This window comes from Channa argus, chromosome 6 (assembly GCF_033026475.1).
Source record: "Channa argus isolate prfri chromosome 6, Channa argus male v1.0, whole genome shotgun sequence".
NCBI classification, from domain to species: domain Eukaryota; kingdom Metazoa; phylum Chordata; class Actinopteri; order Anabantiformes; family Channidae; genus Channa; species Channa argus.
Genome location: NC_090202.1, coordinates 26996692 through 27011529, shown reverse-complemented (window position 1 = coordinate 27011529; position 14838 = coordinate 26996692). Strand labels below are relative to the sequence as shown.

The 14838-nt window shown below is 38.7% G+C and overlaps 2 protein-coding genes across 6 annotated transcripts; one reads left to right on the top strand and one right to left on the bottom strand.

Annotated features, from left to right (window-relative positions):
• The first annotated feature begins 636 nt into the window (after positions 1–636).
• On the top strand, positions 637–5140 carry clns1a (chloride channel, nucleotide-sensitive, 1A). Its single transcript, XM_067507068.1, has 7 exons — positions 637–1043; positions 1898–2034; positions 2489–2623; positions 2772–2882; positions 3471–3476; positions 4022–4195; positions 5070–5140. Exons 1-7 carry the CDS (start codon positions 922–924, stop codon positions 5138–5140), a joined length of 756 nt encoding a protein of 251 aa, XP_067363169.1. The 5' UTR covers positions 637–921.
• A 1192-nt stretch (positions 5141–6332) lies between these two features.
• On the bottom strand, positions 6333–11024 carry aqp11 (aquaporin 11). Of its 5 annotated transcripts, none has more exons than XM_067507063.1 (3): positions 10107–11024; positions 9575–9691; positions 6333–8574 (listed from the first exon to the last, which is right to left on the bottom strand). In XM_067507063.1, exons 1-3 carry the CDS (start codon positions 10702–10704, stop codon positions 8474–8476), a joined length of 816 nt encoding a protein of 271 aa, XP_067363164.1. In that variant the 5' UTR covers positions 10705–11024; the 3' UTR covers positions 6333–8473. The 5 variants fall into 5 exon arrangements, with proteins under 5 accessions (XP_067363164.1, XP_067363168.1, XP_067363167.1 ...); XM_067507067.1 differs by having other exon boundaries at positions 9575–9638; XM_067507065.1 differs by lacking the exon at positions 6333–8574 and adding an exon at positions 8932–9308 and having other exon boundaries at positions 9575–9638.
• Positions 11025–14838: the final 3814 nt, after the last annotated feature.

Sequence of the window (14838 nt, the reverse complement as noted above, 5' to 3'; positions counted from 1 at the left end):
TTAGTGTAGATCATTAGGTCACTGTGTAAAAAGTAACATTGTAATTCCTGATCATTAATATAGTTAATAAATATAAATGGTCAGTGACATTTTCTTAGTTACAGTAGAGTACAATTATAATGCATCACTAAGGTGGAACACTAACTGAAATTACCCGGGTCCCAATGTGTTCTGACTGAAGCTTTGTCTCATATAATGCAGTTCACAGAGAGTGAAGTACATATATACTGTATGTACTATAGCACGTACCTGTGCCAGTCTATGGTGTGTTGCTGCCATCAAAATCAAAATGAGCAAATATTTTCCAGTAAGTGGTAAAATGTCTCAGTTTCAACATCAGATATGTTGGTTATGTTCTTTCACAATAAAAGTTTACAGAAATGTGGAGTGTAGTTACACAAAGTGTAAGTGTTTAAAATATGTTGGAAAGCTGTAGATACCAGTCAGATATAAGAGTGGAAGACAAAAAATCCTCAACATCAGTTGAAAGTGCAATTGTTAAAAACAGTAGCGGTAGTTAAGTCACTGTGTTTATACATACATTACGTAATAACCGACGTCAGTACGTCTTATTCGTGAGGGTCACGTGGTTTTTGGCGTGTCGACGTCGAACTAACGACTTATCTTGCCGCGATATTTCATCTTTGAGAGGTTGTCGCCGAGAAGTTAGTTTCGTCAACACTTTGCTAACTTGTGCATTTTGTGATTTAACTCTCTAAGCGACTTGGTCTGGTTTTGTTAATCCCGGAGAAGAAGCGCGCTTCCCGGCTCCTAGTTTCTACGCTCCAGCTGTCGGGTACTTGGTTACGGAGAAGTTATCCCGGGTTAGCTGTAAATTAGCGAACCACACGAAGTAAGTCACAGCTCCGTGCTGACACCGCGATCTGTTTTCCTTTGTCTCCAGCGGCTCCGCGGACGTTAATGATGGTTTTACAAAAAAATCTCCATCCCCCCACCGAGGGAGTGCGACACGAGCAGCCCGAGACCACAGCGGTGATGAACGGCCAGCGGCTTGGCTGCGGCACGCTGTACGTCGCTGAAACGTAAGTGATGCACGTGGTGCTGCTTTTAGGCTTTAAACTACCGGGTTCGGGTTCAGGTGAGTGTTCCACCTGTTCTGCTAGCAATGCTCAGTGCATGCATGATGTTGAATTCTTGCCAAATACAGGCCAGATGATAACAGCTAAAACGCCCCACTTCTGATGCTAAATACTTCCGGAGTCTTGTTTGTCAAAATAAAAGTAAGGCTGTAAGGCTTTTGGGCTTTTTTTCATAGATCACAGTAAACTTAATATTTTTAGAATAAAATTAATATTTTGACTAACTTTTTAAATAATTACATTTAAAAATAATTAATTTATAACTTTTATAATAACAGATTAATTTCAGACAAATTATTGTAGGAGTGATAAGATGTCACCAATAAAATGAAATAAGTCTATATTTTACTATTATTTTACCAAACTTACTTGTGAAGAGCTGGTCAATCTACAGAAAGTAACCTGAAAGTTTAGAATTAGAATATAGTAGTTTTTGTTGTCATAAATTACAGCAGATTGGGTTTAATTTTCAGTCTGATGTCTGGGGAACTATGATGTGCATGTATACTATTTTTTGTCATTTTATAATATGAAATTTTTTATGCAATAGCTTGATGAATCCAGAAACTAGTCTCTTGATCAGTTAGTAATAGAACAGTATTTAAATCTTTAAGGTTTTTTTGTCTAATAAGACCGGAATGAAACAGCTTTCTGGTGCAGAATCTTAAATGCCTGCTGCTCTTTGACAGTCACTGAACTTGGGAAGGTCCACAAGTTTCCACTGTCATGAAGCCTGTTCTAAATTTGTTTGGCGTGCCAGAAAATATATTCTAAATATCTATGCACATCTTTTTTAGGCGTCTGTCTTGGTTTGCTGGCTCGGGGTTGGGTTTCTCTCTGGAGTATCCAACCATTGGCCTGCACGCCATCTCCAGAGATGTCAGCGCTTATCCACAGGAACACCTCTATGTGATGGTCAATGGCAAACTCAGTGGTGAGGGAAACTCAAAATATAACATTTGTATAGACAGATCAAATCAGCTTTTACTGTAGACGGAGAGGATTTGGAAAAGTCACATTTGGAGTCAGTAGATCCTAAGAAGAAAAAGACTTTATTCCACACATGGTGCAACACAAACACACACAGAGGAAAGTGATGGTGACGCATAAGAAGGTATTTAAGAACAAGGGGAGGAATATGCAACTGTAGCCAAAGAGTGTTCAGCTGAAACTATGGATACTCATTCAGAGAAGTCAGAAGAGAATGGCCAGACACGTTTTTGTGTTGTCAGAAAGCATCAGCAACTCAAATAACCACAGGTTAGAACAGTAGCATCTCTGAATGCACGAGGTTCCAACCTTAAAGCAGATGCGCTACAGCAATAAAAGACCACAATAGGTGTCAAGTTTGTTTTTAACCGGCATGTTTTCCAATTTATTCCTTCAAGATGAGAATGAAGCAGAAATGGCAGAAAAAGCAGCAGCTGATGATGACGAGGATGATGGCAGCAGCAGCGGTGGTGATGATGGTGAAGAAGGTGTGATCACAGAGGTTCGATTCGTGCCCAGCGACAAGGCAGCATGTGGGTGACTACACTGAGCATCAGGGGCAAACTGACACATAGACTTGCCAATATTCATGCTTTCAAAAGTACATATTTTGTAGATTTGTTTTGCATCACTTTCTTTGGTTTAACATGTCATTTGGGTGTTTGTGTGTTTCACATGCAGTGGAGCCCATGTTTTCAGCCATGTGCGAGTGCCAGGCACTCCACCCGGACCCAGAGGACGAAGACTCTGACAACGACTTTGAAGGAGAGGAATACGATGTGGAGGAGGCTGGTTAGGAAACACAGACACACACAGTAAAACGTGCAGGCAAATATATGCACCCAAGTGTTAACTAAATGCTAATTATGACTTTTGTCAGGCTTTTATAGAAACACACCGTTGACCTAAAATACACAGAAACACCTTCAACTGTAACAGCTTTTAGAAAATTGGGTAGTGGTAGTTGCAGAAACAGTAAATAGATGCCACAGAAGTATCTTCACGAGAAGAAAATGAGTAACAACAAACTTCCTGTTTCTTCCTTTACTTTTTATTTAACAGAAATGAAAACTCTCAAATTGTTTGTGTCACATACAGTAGTGTGTTACATTATCTCTAGTCTAGTAGTTCATAGCAGTTTAATGTAGAGGTAAATCAGTTTACGTGTTCTAGTAGTGTACTTTAAAGGGATTTATTGAGTTTTTTCCCCTCAGAGGTTGTTTCTTACTCCTTTGTATTTTTCCACTGTGGAGATGTCGATTTTCACCATAACACTACACTGTAATATAACATGTCAATAAAATATGTTGGCTTATTTATTTTCTCCTTGTGCCTCTGCTTGCCTGTCTGTCCCTGGTTGTCTGGACTCCGTGGATACAGAGGCAGGTAAGGTCTTCATCGCTGCATATTTACACAACAAATGCCTTTTACTGAACCTTTTTAATTTGGGAGCACAGAACAGCATTTTGTCAGATTTCTGGGTTCTGGATTGACTTTATAAAACTAGCAGAAACAGGAAGCAAATAATGACACTGTTTGGTTTGACCAAGTACATGTACAATTACAACTCCATATGATGTAGTGTAAGAACTACTCATGGGCAATCATAAGCATGATACACAATACAGAACAAGATACAATATAGTTCACCAAAATTCTGTTAATAGTAAATGTCTTTCTTGGAGAAATTGTGATTGTTGACATACACTCTACATTACTAAACACACACAGAAATCTTGTATTATTTTGTGTACAGCTCTCTATAAATGATAACAAAGCAGTAGAATATCCATATCCATGAGTTACTGGTGTTTTCAGTTGTTTTTATTGTGCTCAGAAATGCTAAATATGGTTAAAGTAAATTTTAAAGTATTACCAGTTATTAAGCGTTAATAACATCAGCAGTGACATTCCTCTCCTCCACCTTTCAGAGCACGGTCATGTAGAGGTCCCGACCTTCTACACCTGCGATGAAGGTTTGTCGTCTCTCACGCAGGAGGGTCAGGCCACACTGGAGAGGCTGGAGGGCATGTTGGCCCAGTCGGTGGCTCAGCAGTACCACATGGCCGGGGTCCGAACCGAAGAAACCAAAGCTGAATTTGAAGGTTTGAGTCACACGCACTCATCTTATTTTACTTTCATGTCCATATTAAAGCAGTGCAGTGCAACATATGCATAAATCTTCAAAAATGTAATTTCACAAAAGGCAAGGAAACAGAAATGTTTAAATCCTTGTTAGAGCAGGGCTGATCTTTTTTTTTTAAGTTTGTTCAGATGCTGAGTACTTTTTTTTTTTTTTTTTTTTTTATTCCCGACTCTGGTGACAAATTGACTGTATTTTAGAAGAAATGTGTTTTAGATAAATTGGTGAAGTTGTACACATTTAAAGACGAAAATAATCTTGATGGAAATAATTTACACACATTTAAAGAGAGGACGATCTGCTTCCACAATCCAGTATATTGCTCTAATTCTCTGACAAATTGACAAGTTTTTAGATTGTTTGAAGACTAATTCTAGTTCATATTTCTGTGATTATTCTATATTTCTACAAAATAAAAACCCCAAGGTTTTTCCTGGCTATATAAAACAATCGCACAAACACTTAATACACATTTTTATTTAACAGTTTTTTACACTGTCTATTTAAGGAGAGAAGGAAAAGATAAATTTTCTGTGACATTGAACAGAATAAACGCTTTATGCTGTTTGTTATGGTGTCGAAGGAGACACCAGACGTTAGAAAATGGTCTTTTCCATAAAGAGACCCACTAGAACCTAGATGAGGTGGAAGCAGGATGAAATTTGACAGAGGCTACCACCTCTTGATTCTCTATACAGGAAAAACCCTGTGGAGTTTGACTGATAGATGCAGTAGTAGGTTTGATGTAGAAAGTAAAATATGCAGTACTAAAAATATCTAAGTGTGATGTTCCTAATAGGCATTTTTCATGCTGTGGGGTCTGTTACTGTTGACAGATGGTATGGAGGTGGATGCAGCAGCGATGGAGGCTGGTCAGTTTGAAGATGCTGACATTGAGCACTGGTAAGTCTCACATTACAGCTATACGTTTTTTTTCTACTGGAAGGCAAATAGGCAGTTAAGTATAAAAAATGGCACGCTGTGCGTTTTTGATATTCTTTGTGTACCACATTTCTTTTTTCATAAAATATTTGACTTTTACAAAATTGTTTTGTGCATGTTTTAGAAATCCTAAAGCTTACGTTAGATTAGAGGGAAAAAAATAACTTCCCAAATACCTAAAATGGAATGAAACTCAATGAACAAATATCCTAACTGACTCTCTGTGTAGATGGAAGTCATTTCTCAGCAGCCAATCAAAGCACCAGACTTGCATCATGGGATTGAAAAGGAGGACAGCAGCACTTCTTCACTGCTCTAAGCTCTTATATGCATCCTCTGTTTCACTCTCAAACCTTTTCTATTTGTCGTCCCAGTAAACCTTTGCAGCTTCTAACAGTTTCTTGCATTTGTGTTTCATCGAAGCTCATGTGGTGCATTGTGTTGTACTTCTACAGATTTTCACATCACTTCCATTTCTACTGATTTGTCCAGGTCATGTAAACAAAATGTACAGTTCTGCACTTTTGTGATACAGTCTAGTCTGCTACTTTACTGGAGTGGAGTCCAATATTATCCCCTGACCTCCTTTTGACTGTAAAAACAAAAACCTGTTTGTGTTTTGTACTTGAAGACAAATTTAATATCTGATTTTTCATGCCGAGGAGAGTCAGTGTCTTTGTATTGAATTGTCAATAAATCCATAGTTTTTGTATGAGTTTCTTTGGTTGATTGATCATAATTCAAGCTCAATAAAATCTTAATCTTTTTTTTAAAACAAGAGGATGTTACTTGCAGTAACTAACCTATAGGGATCAATTCTGATCTACTTGATCATAGCCTCTTTTTATCTCATTAATTTTCTGAAGCTGTGTAAAGTGCTCTGAGTACAGATAAGGTAGAGATGTGCTATATAAGTGCAGCCTATGTACTATGTAAAGCAATAAGGAACTAAAACCAGTTTCCTCCGTTGGTGGAGACAAAACCAGTGTTGGGTGAATGTCAAGTTTTAGAGTACATATGTTTGGGGGGGACACTTTTAGTTCATCTGAAAAAATAACTGATCACTTACTCTGAAATTCTTCTCCTAGTTTGTGTACACAGTGTCTTTTAATAGTAATACACAGTGTCTTTTCAGTGTTTTTTCTTCAGTCTAATAATCAATTGATTCAGCGTATTTTGTATGCTATGAAGACCGTAAAGAAAATTCCCAACACAGAGCTCAAGTTCAGCAACTTGGCAAACTAACCAGTAGTGGAAGAATTACTAAATACTAAACTGAACTAAAATGATTCAATATAATGAAATACATACATTATATTCTCGGTATATAAATGTATTATAATTACTGATGCATTATTGTGTTGATCACTTTCATGATGCCGTGGCCAAAAGGCTCCAAGTACATATACTGGTGAGTAGTTTGTGAATTTTCCCCAGCCGATCAAAATGTCCTGTCTTAACCAGTAATACTCCAATAAATGCAGTGGCGTAAAAGTGTAAAGTTTTGAAAATCAAAACTGTACTTTTGTACTTAAGTACAGCACTGGAGTAATTATAACTAATTTCCACTACTGTGAACAATGATCTACAGAATAAAATGCAGTGAATTGTCACCAGAAATATATTTTTAAAAGGGGAAAAAAAATAGTTGTTATTTTGACTGTTCATCATTCTGTGACGGACAAAATGTGCAAAACCTGATGTGATTTTAAAACAAGATGTAAGACCAATGTGTTTTAGCTTTTTCACCTTCCAGGTTCTGTTGGACATACATGGCAAAGAACATGTAAATCTAATAGCTGTAAAGCAAAAATTCAAATCTCAACTTGAATGAAAATGTTCCTCATTAGCTGTAGTGTTGCTGGAAGTTTGATCTTTACACATTTAGACACTGCTTTCCACTGTTTACAGACAGACAGTACAAAGGCTCCATTTCTGTGCAAAAACATCCTCCTGTGGAATGTCACATTAATATAAACATGAATACTATTAATATACAATCAAATACTTTAACCATGTTACGAAAAGTGCTATATAAATAAAGGCTTTCCATAATATTACTAATTTGGAAATTAGTAAATGTACTAATTTTCTATTAGTAGTTTCCCAGTTAATACCGGCCTCACTATATTATTGCAACTGCAACACATGTATACAAGGCTTGACGTTACAAAAAACAGTAAATGAACAGTAAATTTGAGATGACTTTGTTTTGAATTGGTGCTGTATAAATGAAGTTGAATTGGAATTTGAATTAAATGTGCAAATCGTGCAAACTTTCTTTCCAGTGAGGGTTTGGGCCTAAAAAGCTTCTTCAGTTCCAACTGTTAATTTGTGTATATCTGTTAGTTCTCAGTAGTGAACTGACAGGTCACAGATAAAGGAAAAACACGATAAGGAATAGCTGAAGGCACCAGCAGCTGGACACAGAGAGAATGTGCTCTTTAACTACATTTTCTTTTTCAACCAATTACCTGAGAGTCTCTTTTTTATGGATACTGTTAAATATCCTGCTGGAAGTCTTGTTGCTTTTTGTTTACATTTCTCCAGTTTGTGCCTGAAATGTAGATTTTTGGATTTGTGCGTCTGTTTTGTGTTAGTGTTTACTGAAAGGTTGTGAAACTTTTTTTTTCTTTATTTGATGCCTGTGAAGATTCTCATTCCTCCAGGTCATGATTATCCCGAAAGGGCAAATTCGGTAGCAACTGGACATTATTTAACTCCACTTTGAAAGTATTCTTCTCAGTCCAGAATGCGGACGTGTGCTGTGTTCAAAGGCTGTTTTTCAGATGCAGATGGACTGTTTGGTCCTGAGGAGGAGGCTCTCCAGTTGTGCCATGAGCTTGTAAAGTGGTTGTTTAGTGTCTCCAGTTTGCTGGATCACTGATGTCTGGGTGTTTCATCTGTAGGATGCACCAGCTCCTGTGTTTTTTCTGATGCTCTGGCAACACACTACAGTTGTAGAAGGGCTCTTACTGGATCCTTTGAAAGCCCAACTGCCAGAATGGGAACACAATGACCTGGACGAATGTGCACAGATATGAGGTGACTGGGTTTGGATTCTGAGAGGCCTGAATTGAAAGCGCTGTGTGGATATTTGTGGTGTTCATTTGCAGCAACAAAGTCAAAACTTGGCCAGTAAAGTTTCTAAATTCTCTAACCTAAAAGAAGAAAACACTAAAATTATTATATTTCATTTTGTGTTTGGATTAAAGGGTGATCTGTCTAAATAATCATGCTCCATTAAAACTTTCGGGTTTGCAGTCTTAGATTAACTTAGGACTTGGTTTAAGGATGCTCATGTTCTCTTCTTCGACTCCTGTCGCTGATGGAGGACTGATGATTTCCTCAACAGCAGAGAGGCGAGTTTATCAGAGAGCAGCACTGAGGTCATCACACCTGGAACAAAAGGAATGTAAAAGAGACAAAAAAGAGGAGCAGGTAAACATATTTTTAGTATTTCCAGAAGTTTCCAGAAGAACAAACTCTCAGTTTAATTTGACAGCCCTTCATCATGAGCCTTGGTGCTCAAATCGCAAATGATAAGTAGGAACTTTAGCTGATCTAGTTTATGATCTGGACTTTTTTTCCTCAGCATTTCCAAATAGAACAAAAGCTGAGTGACGGTTAACTGCATTTAAAGCCAACCGGTTCAGAGAAATACATTTAAAAAGCACAATTTGTCCCTCTGGATGTGGAGTGAACATTTTGAAAGATGGAAAAACCCAATCAACAGTACAGTTAAGTGTCGTATGTAAGCAGCTCTACTCACATCATGAATTCAGATTTGCCATAAAGAAATAATGCCATTTCTATAAGGAGCTATTTTGTTGTTGTGTCTGTGTGCATGAAGCAAATGACTGATGAGTTATGAAAACCTTGCATCTGATCAGGCCTCTTTCCATTGGATTTTTAGAGCTTTTTCTAATAAAACAGCAAAAAATATGAATAGAAACAGCAGTACTGAATCAAAAAATTCTGTGAAAATAAAACAGTATAAATCTCTGTAGACTTTAGGATTAATTTAGTAGGTCTGTTAATCTATACGTGTCACATTTATGTCGGTGCTTCATAGCAGTACATTACATTTCCTAGAAATATCATTCACTGAGCGTGAGCTGGATCTGGATAAGCTGCAGAAACAGATGGAGAGATAGAAGTAATACGTTTAAAGTTTGCGCATGAATTAGCAGAATCTTAAATGTCTGAGGTCTGAAACAATAGCAGGGCAGATGTTCCAGTCAGTTTTTGGTCAAATCATTACAAAAGCACCACTGTACAAGACCTTTATAAATTAAAGTTTTGTTTTGTTTTTAGGCTTGGATGTCTTATTTTGACGAAACTAAAATCAGTTCTTCTCCAGCCTTTTCAGGACCTTCAGAGAAACAGTGAGTCTTACCCAGCAGGGGGGCCAGCCCGTAGACCAGGCAGTACTCCAGGAAAGAGTTTCCACTGCAGGGGAACTGTGTGGAGAAGGCCAGCGCTGGGTTAAACACTGCTCCTGTCAAACTGCCACCTGGACACACACACACACACACCTATTGTATTAAGGGTCGTATCTGCTGCAACATTGCTCCAAGAACTCAATTATATAATTTAATATCTTCATTTTTTGGCATGTTCTCTTCCAAAAACTGACTTTATCTCATGGTATTTGTTGAAATTGCTTTTTTGGTTTTTGAAAGGTGTTTTTATGCCTGCAGTGTTTCGGTCTCTCTTTGGTTTCTGTGTGGCTTCGTTAGAGTCAGAGTCACAGACCTTTGCTTCACACAAGGCGTCAACTGCCACTGAGCAACGACAACAATAGTAATAATACTACTACTAATAATAATGATGACAATGGTAATATAATATTATTAATATGATATTATTGTCAGAGGTTCAGTTGTTCTTTTGTCATAAAAAACAGAAACAATCGAAACTCTTCATACCTGCATAAGCAGACGTCGCGATGGCTGCAGCTACCGCGTGCACGCGGTATTTCTCCTCTACCGATCGCGTGTGCGTGACAACAGTCTGAACCGCAAAGGCGCACGCGAGCTCCACGGCGGCGGCCTTGGGCAAGGGCGCGTGAATTGAGCTGATGCACTGGTAACCGAACAGCTTGTGCCTCACGTGCAGTCCAGAAAGCCCGAAGCTCCAGATCACCGGCACCGCAGCTCGAGCCGCGGCGGCGGCAGCGAACTGGCACGCGATCCGCCGCAGGGCACACCAGCGCGAGATCCTCTCGTGGTACGCGTGCTCGAGCGCACTGGTGGGGTTGCCGATAGCCCCCCTGAAGGTGAGACCGTGGACCACGGACGCCAAGTACGTCAAGGTAAGCGCGAGACGAGGTTCAATCCCGCCCACATCGGACAGCAGCTTAAGCTCGTGCGTGCAGCAGCACAGCTGGAAGGTGGACACGAGCTCCACTGCGTACACAGAAAGCCCGGTGCGTGCGAGGGCCCTGGTCAGGAACCTGCGGATCGCCTCGCTCAGGGCAACGACCACCAGGAGCACCGACAGAGACGCCGTCAGGTCTGCAGTCATGTTCGCGCTGATCCGACCTCTTCTTACTCGGACTGTCTCAGCCTACAGCCGCGGGGAACTCCGATCCGCTGACGTCCCCTCCCCGGCTTCTGGCCTTTCTCCGACTTCTTGCCTCTCTCCTCCCCCTGAGTCTTTCTGTCTCTGGCGGATGGAGACCTCGTAGCTGCGGGGCTTCTGTTACTTTATCTTGGAGGAGGCGAGACCCCACCGGAGCAAATAAGCTTCGGTCCCGGTAGCTCACATGGTGCGGAAGTGACCGAGCTCCGCAGCTCTCGTCCCCGCATTCTGCTGCTGTTTGTGTAGAAGACTGGACTGTAGAAACTTACACACCTCAGGACACGAAGCCAACGCTCCTGTGATTAAAGTGGCCCAGGGCACCACCTGCTGGAAGGGGCTCTGCTGCAAGTCCTCAAAATAATAATAATAATAATAATAATAATAATAATAATAATAATAATAATAATAATAATAATAATAATAATAATAATAATAATTTGCAGCCCCTACTGGCGCCCTTTCCCCGTGCAAATAATGAACAACCCCTTCTGTCGTTTCTCATTATTTGATTAATGGGAATGGGATGAATTTCCTATTAACAGACGTCAACAACAAACAGTGGCGATCTTAGAGTCAGCGTCCACTTTCAGTGCAGTGATCTGTGGACAGAGAGAAGACAAAGTGCGTGTCTTCTACTGAAACATTATCTCAATGCCTCCTTTTCACTAGATTATCAGTCAGTGTCTCTAGCCATTGAGACCTGTTGGCCCCTGCGTCCAACTCGCTTACTGACACTCCTACTCCCCAGTTTAACTAGGAGTTGTTGGTTTATTTCATCTCACCATCAATGACACGTGTTCTCCTCTCATTGAGTAGGAGTCAGATTCATTCAACCAAGAACGGCAACTTTGAGCTCAACGACTCACCAGTGTTGATCAGTGGTTTACTTCAAACCATCAAACAATTTTTCCATTTTTAATTGCATATCTATAACAGTTTTATACATTTATGTTTTGTAATGATGAATAAAAAAAAAAAAACACTCGTGGTGCATTGATGTTGACAGGGAAAATTCTTACACTCCAAATTCTCGATTGCATTCAAGTGTTACTCGGCTCGTAGTTTAAAAACTAGGCAGGAATTGAAATTATTAAAGAATGTATTATATATTTTCATTTCTTATGACTTGACGAACAAATAAAATGCCTGTGTCTACAGATGTCACTGCTGAGTAGCCATAGCAAAGTGATGAAAGTAGAAGATGAAGAATTGCTATTTCTATCTGAGAGTGTGAGATAAGTCATCATCATGGGACACTTTAATGCCTTAGACTCTGTATCAAGTACCATGCCCTCAGCTTTTAGACAACTCAGCTGTAATATCTTGAGTTACCATGGTGACGCTATGTTTGCAGATATGTGTTAGTGTGTAAGTGAGGATGATAAGATTCTTATTATTAGTGGTAGAAAATTAACAGTACTTTATATAAAACTTCTAATCACTGAATTAGCGCACTTTGTTTGATTGATGGTAACATCAAACCACAGTACGTCAAGTTGTTGAGATCACCATCCACAGAATCATATGACTCAAGTGTGGACGTGTGTCTGTCTCTATATGACAGAGAGACACGTTTTCTATAAATAAAAGAAGGTTCCAACTTTAGTGTGAATTAAATACCAGGTCTGTGGTCTCAATAAGAATTTCAATGTCTTGTTTCCTGTAACAACACGTGGAGTATTTGCACTGAAATGTGTTTTTTACTACAATGGCACATGACAGTTTTTCTCATATTTTACTGTAGTTAATAACAGCTGCTGCTAATATTAGTTAGAAATAGTTGATAGTCACAATGCTGATTTTAAAGTTCTCTTTATTTACTGTTTTAGGAAGAATTGCACAACTACAAGCTCTTTGCTTTATTTATGGATTGATGGATTTATTGGTTGATGGGCTTCTGTGTCCAAGTGTCAAAAGCAACACAAGAAATTTGTTACATAAAAATACTTGAGTAAAGATTTTCACATGATTTGTCAAACAAGCTCCTCAGTCCTCGTACTGGCTCCAGTAAACTTTTAAACTCAGTTATTTGTTCATTTTTTTTTACTCCCCACAGCTTTCATGACAAATAGATTTTTGTACATTAAAAAAATGCATTTTTCCAGGCTTCCTACAGCTGTGTATGTAAAAATATATTTTTAAAAATCAGCAGGGACTAATATTCTGTTCTGAGATACAAATAAAATCATAAAATCAAATCTTTTAGCTGATTTATTGACTTTGGAATACAATATAATATAAAGTAGATAAATAAAACTTAAGAAATTAAATGTATACATTTTAATGAAAGTCATATGTCTTTTTTTATAAATCAGAAGTTAATGTAACATAACCTGAAAAAAATGCTCAGTGGTATTTCTCACTTCTGAGCAGTTGTTCCAGATAATTTCTTTTTCCAGTTTACTATTTAAGAACAATTTAAACAGGTACAAATATCATTGATTTGCATAAATCAAAGCAGCACAGACACAGATAAAAAGTATATTAACTACTGTAATTATTAAGATTTTAAACCAACAGAAACACATTGTTAAAGAAATACAGTATGGTGCTTATAAAAATTACATTCAGAGATGCTTATATCATTTATTTTTATGTTCTATGATAGATAAAATCATAGATTTTTTTTCATTATTATTGTTACTGAGACCTCCTCATGTACAGTGATACACAAGCATTTGTTAATTAGCTGAAGTTGTTGCTGAAGTGACAAAGAAAACATCAGAAACCACAGAATAATATGAACTGACATGTTACATTAATATTACAGGGTTTAATGACTCTGCATAGTTTTATATCTGTTGCAAAGTAACACTAAGAGCAGAGCAACGCTGACACTGTGATGTAAGCTCAGTTTTCTGGAACAATCTTCAGATAATGTGCCTGCAAACAAAACTCAGCGACTTTACAACAAAGTTGTGTTGTAAAGAAAATATTTACACTCGGTCAATTTTCCCTTTCATGCACCGGTCAAAGCTTCCACAAACAGAAAGAGAACAGGCCCACTGTCACAGTGACAGAGAAACCATTCACCTCATGACGAGGTTTTCAAGCAGGTACTTTGATGTAAAAAGTGACATATTAGAGCTTTAATGGGCAGCGGTGCAGTGGAAGCCTCCAGTGACACAGACTCAATGAACAGCACTGGCAGCGGTGAAGACGTATTCACTTCTAAAAGCTTTGATCAAGGCTCATCGTACAGAGAAGAGTCCCACTTTCTGCTTGATTAGGAAGTTTATTAGCATCCTTATTTATTATAATTTCATCAAGACATCTACCTGAGGGGATGTGCAGAGCGTGGTGGAGGCTAATGAGTGAAATAAAGCAGTTTCAGAGCTGGGCTCTAGTTGCCCACTGTAGCTTTAAGCAAATGCTGAGTAGCATCAATATGAACATATTAAGTCTCTGTCTCAGCTCAAAGCTGCTCTGGTCTCCTGGTTCTGTGATTCACAACAGCAACAACAACACAGAGCATCATCAGCAGAGCACTGAGCAGTGAGGACCACACTCTGTAGAAGGTGGAGTAAGTCCCAAAGGGATCTCTGTACTTTACAAGGAATTTGGTTGTTGATAGACACTGAAAGTTCAGGTCTGACACTACACACCAATACTCCCCTGTGTCTTTCAGCGAGACATTGGAAATAATCAGACGTCCAGGAGGGTTGATTTCAGTAAATCTTCCCTTCACATTATACATTCCTTCATATACACTAAAGATTTTCCCATTTGTTTGTTCTGACTTAATGAACCAAAAGAGTTTCATATCATTTCTCAAACTGTCTCTGCATGTGAGAGTGATGTCTTCTCCCTCTGAGAAGAGTTGTACATCTGGTGGACCAATTTTGGGACACACCAACAACAAATAAAATTGCATTTTGCTTAAAGATTTACAAATGTACCAACCTGAGTCATTTAACATAAGCGATGAAATCACCAGTGACCGTTTGTTCTCCAAATCTATTGGTTTTAAATTTATTCTCAACCAAACTGTGGGATGATTATCACGGAAATCACTGACAGAGCACTGCAGCACAGCCGTGTCTTCCACTGTGTAGTAGAGAACCTCATCTTCTGGCG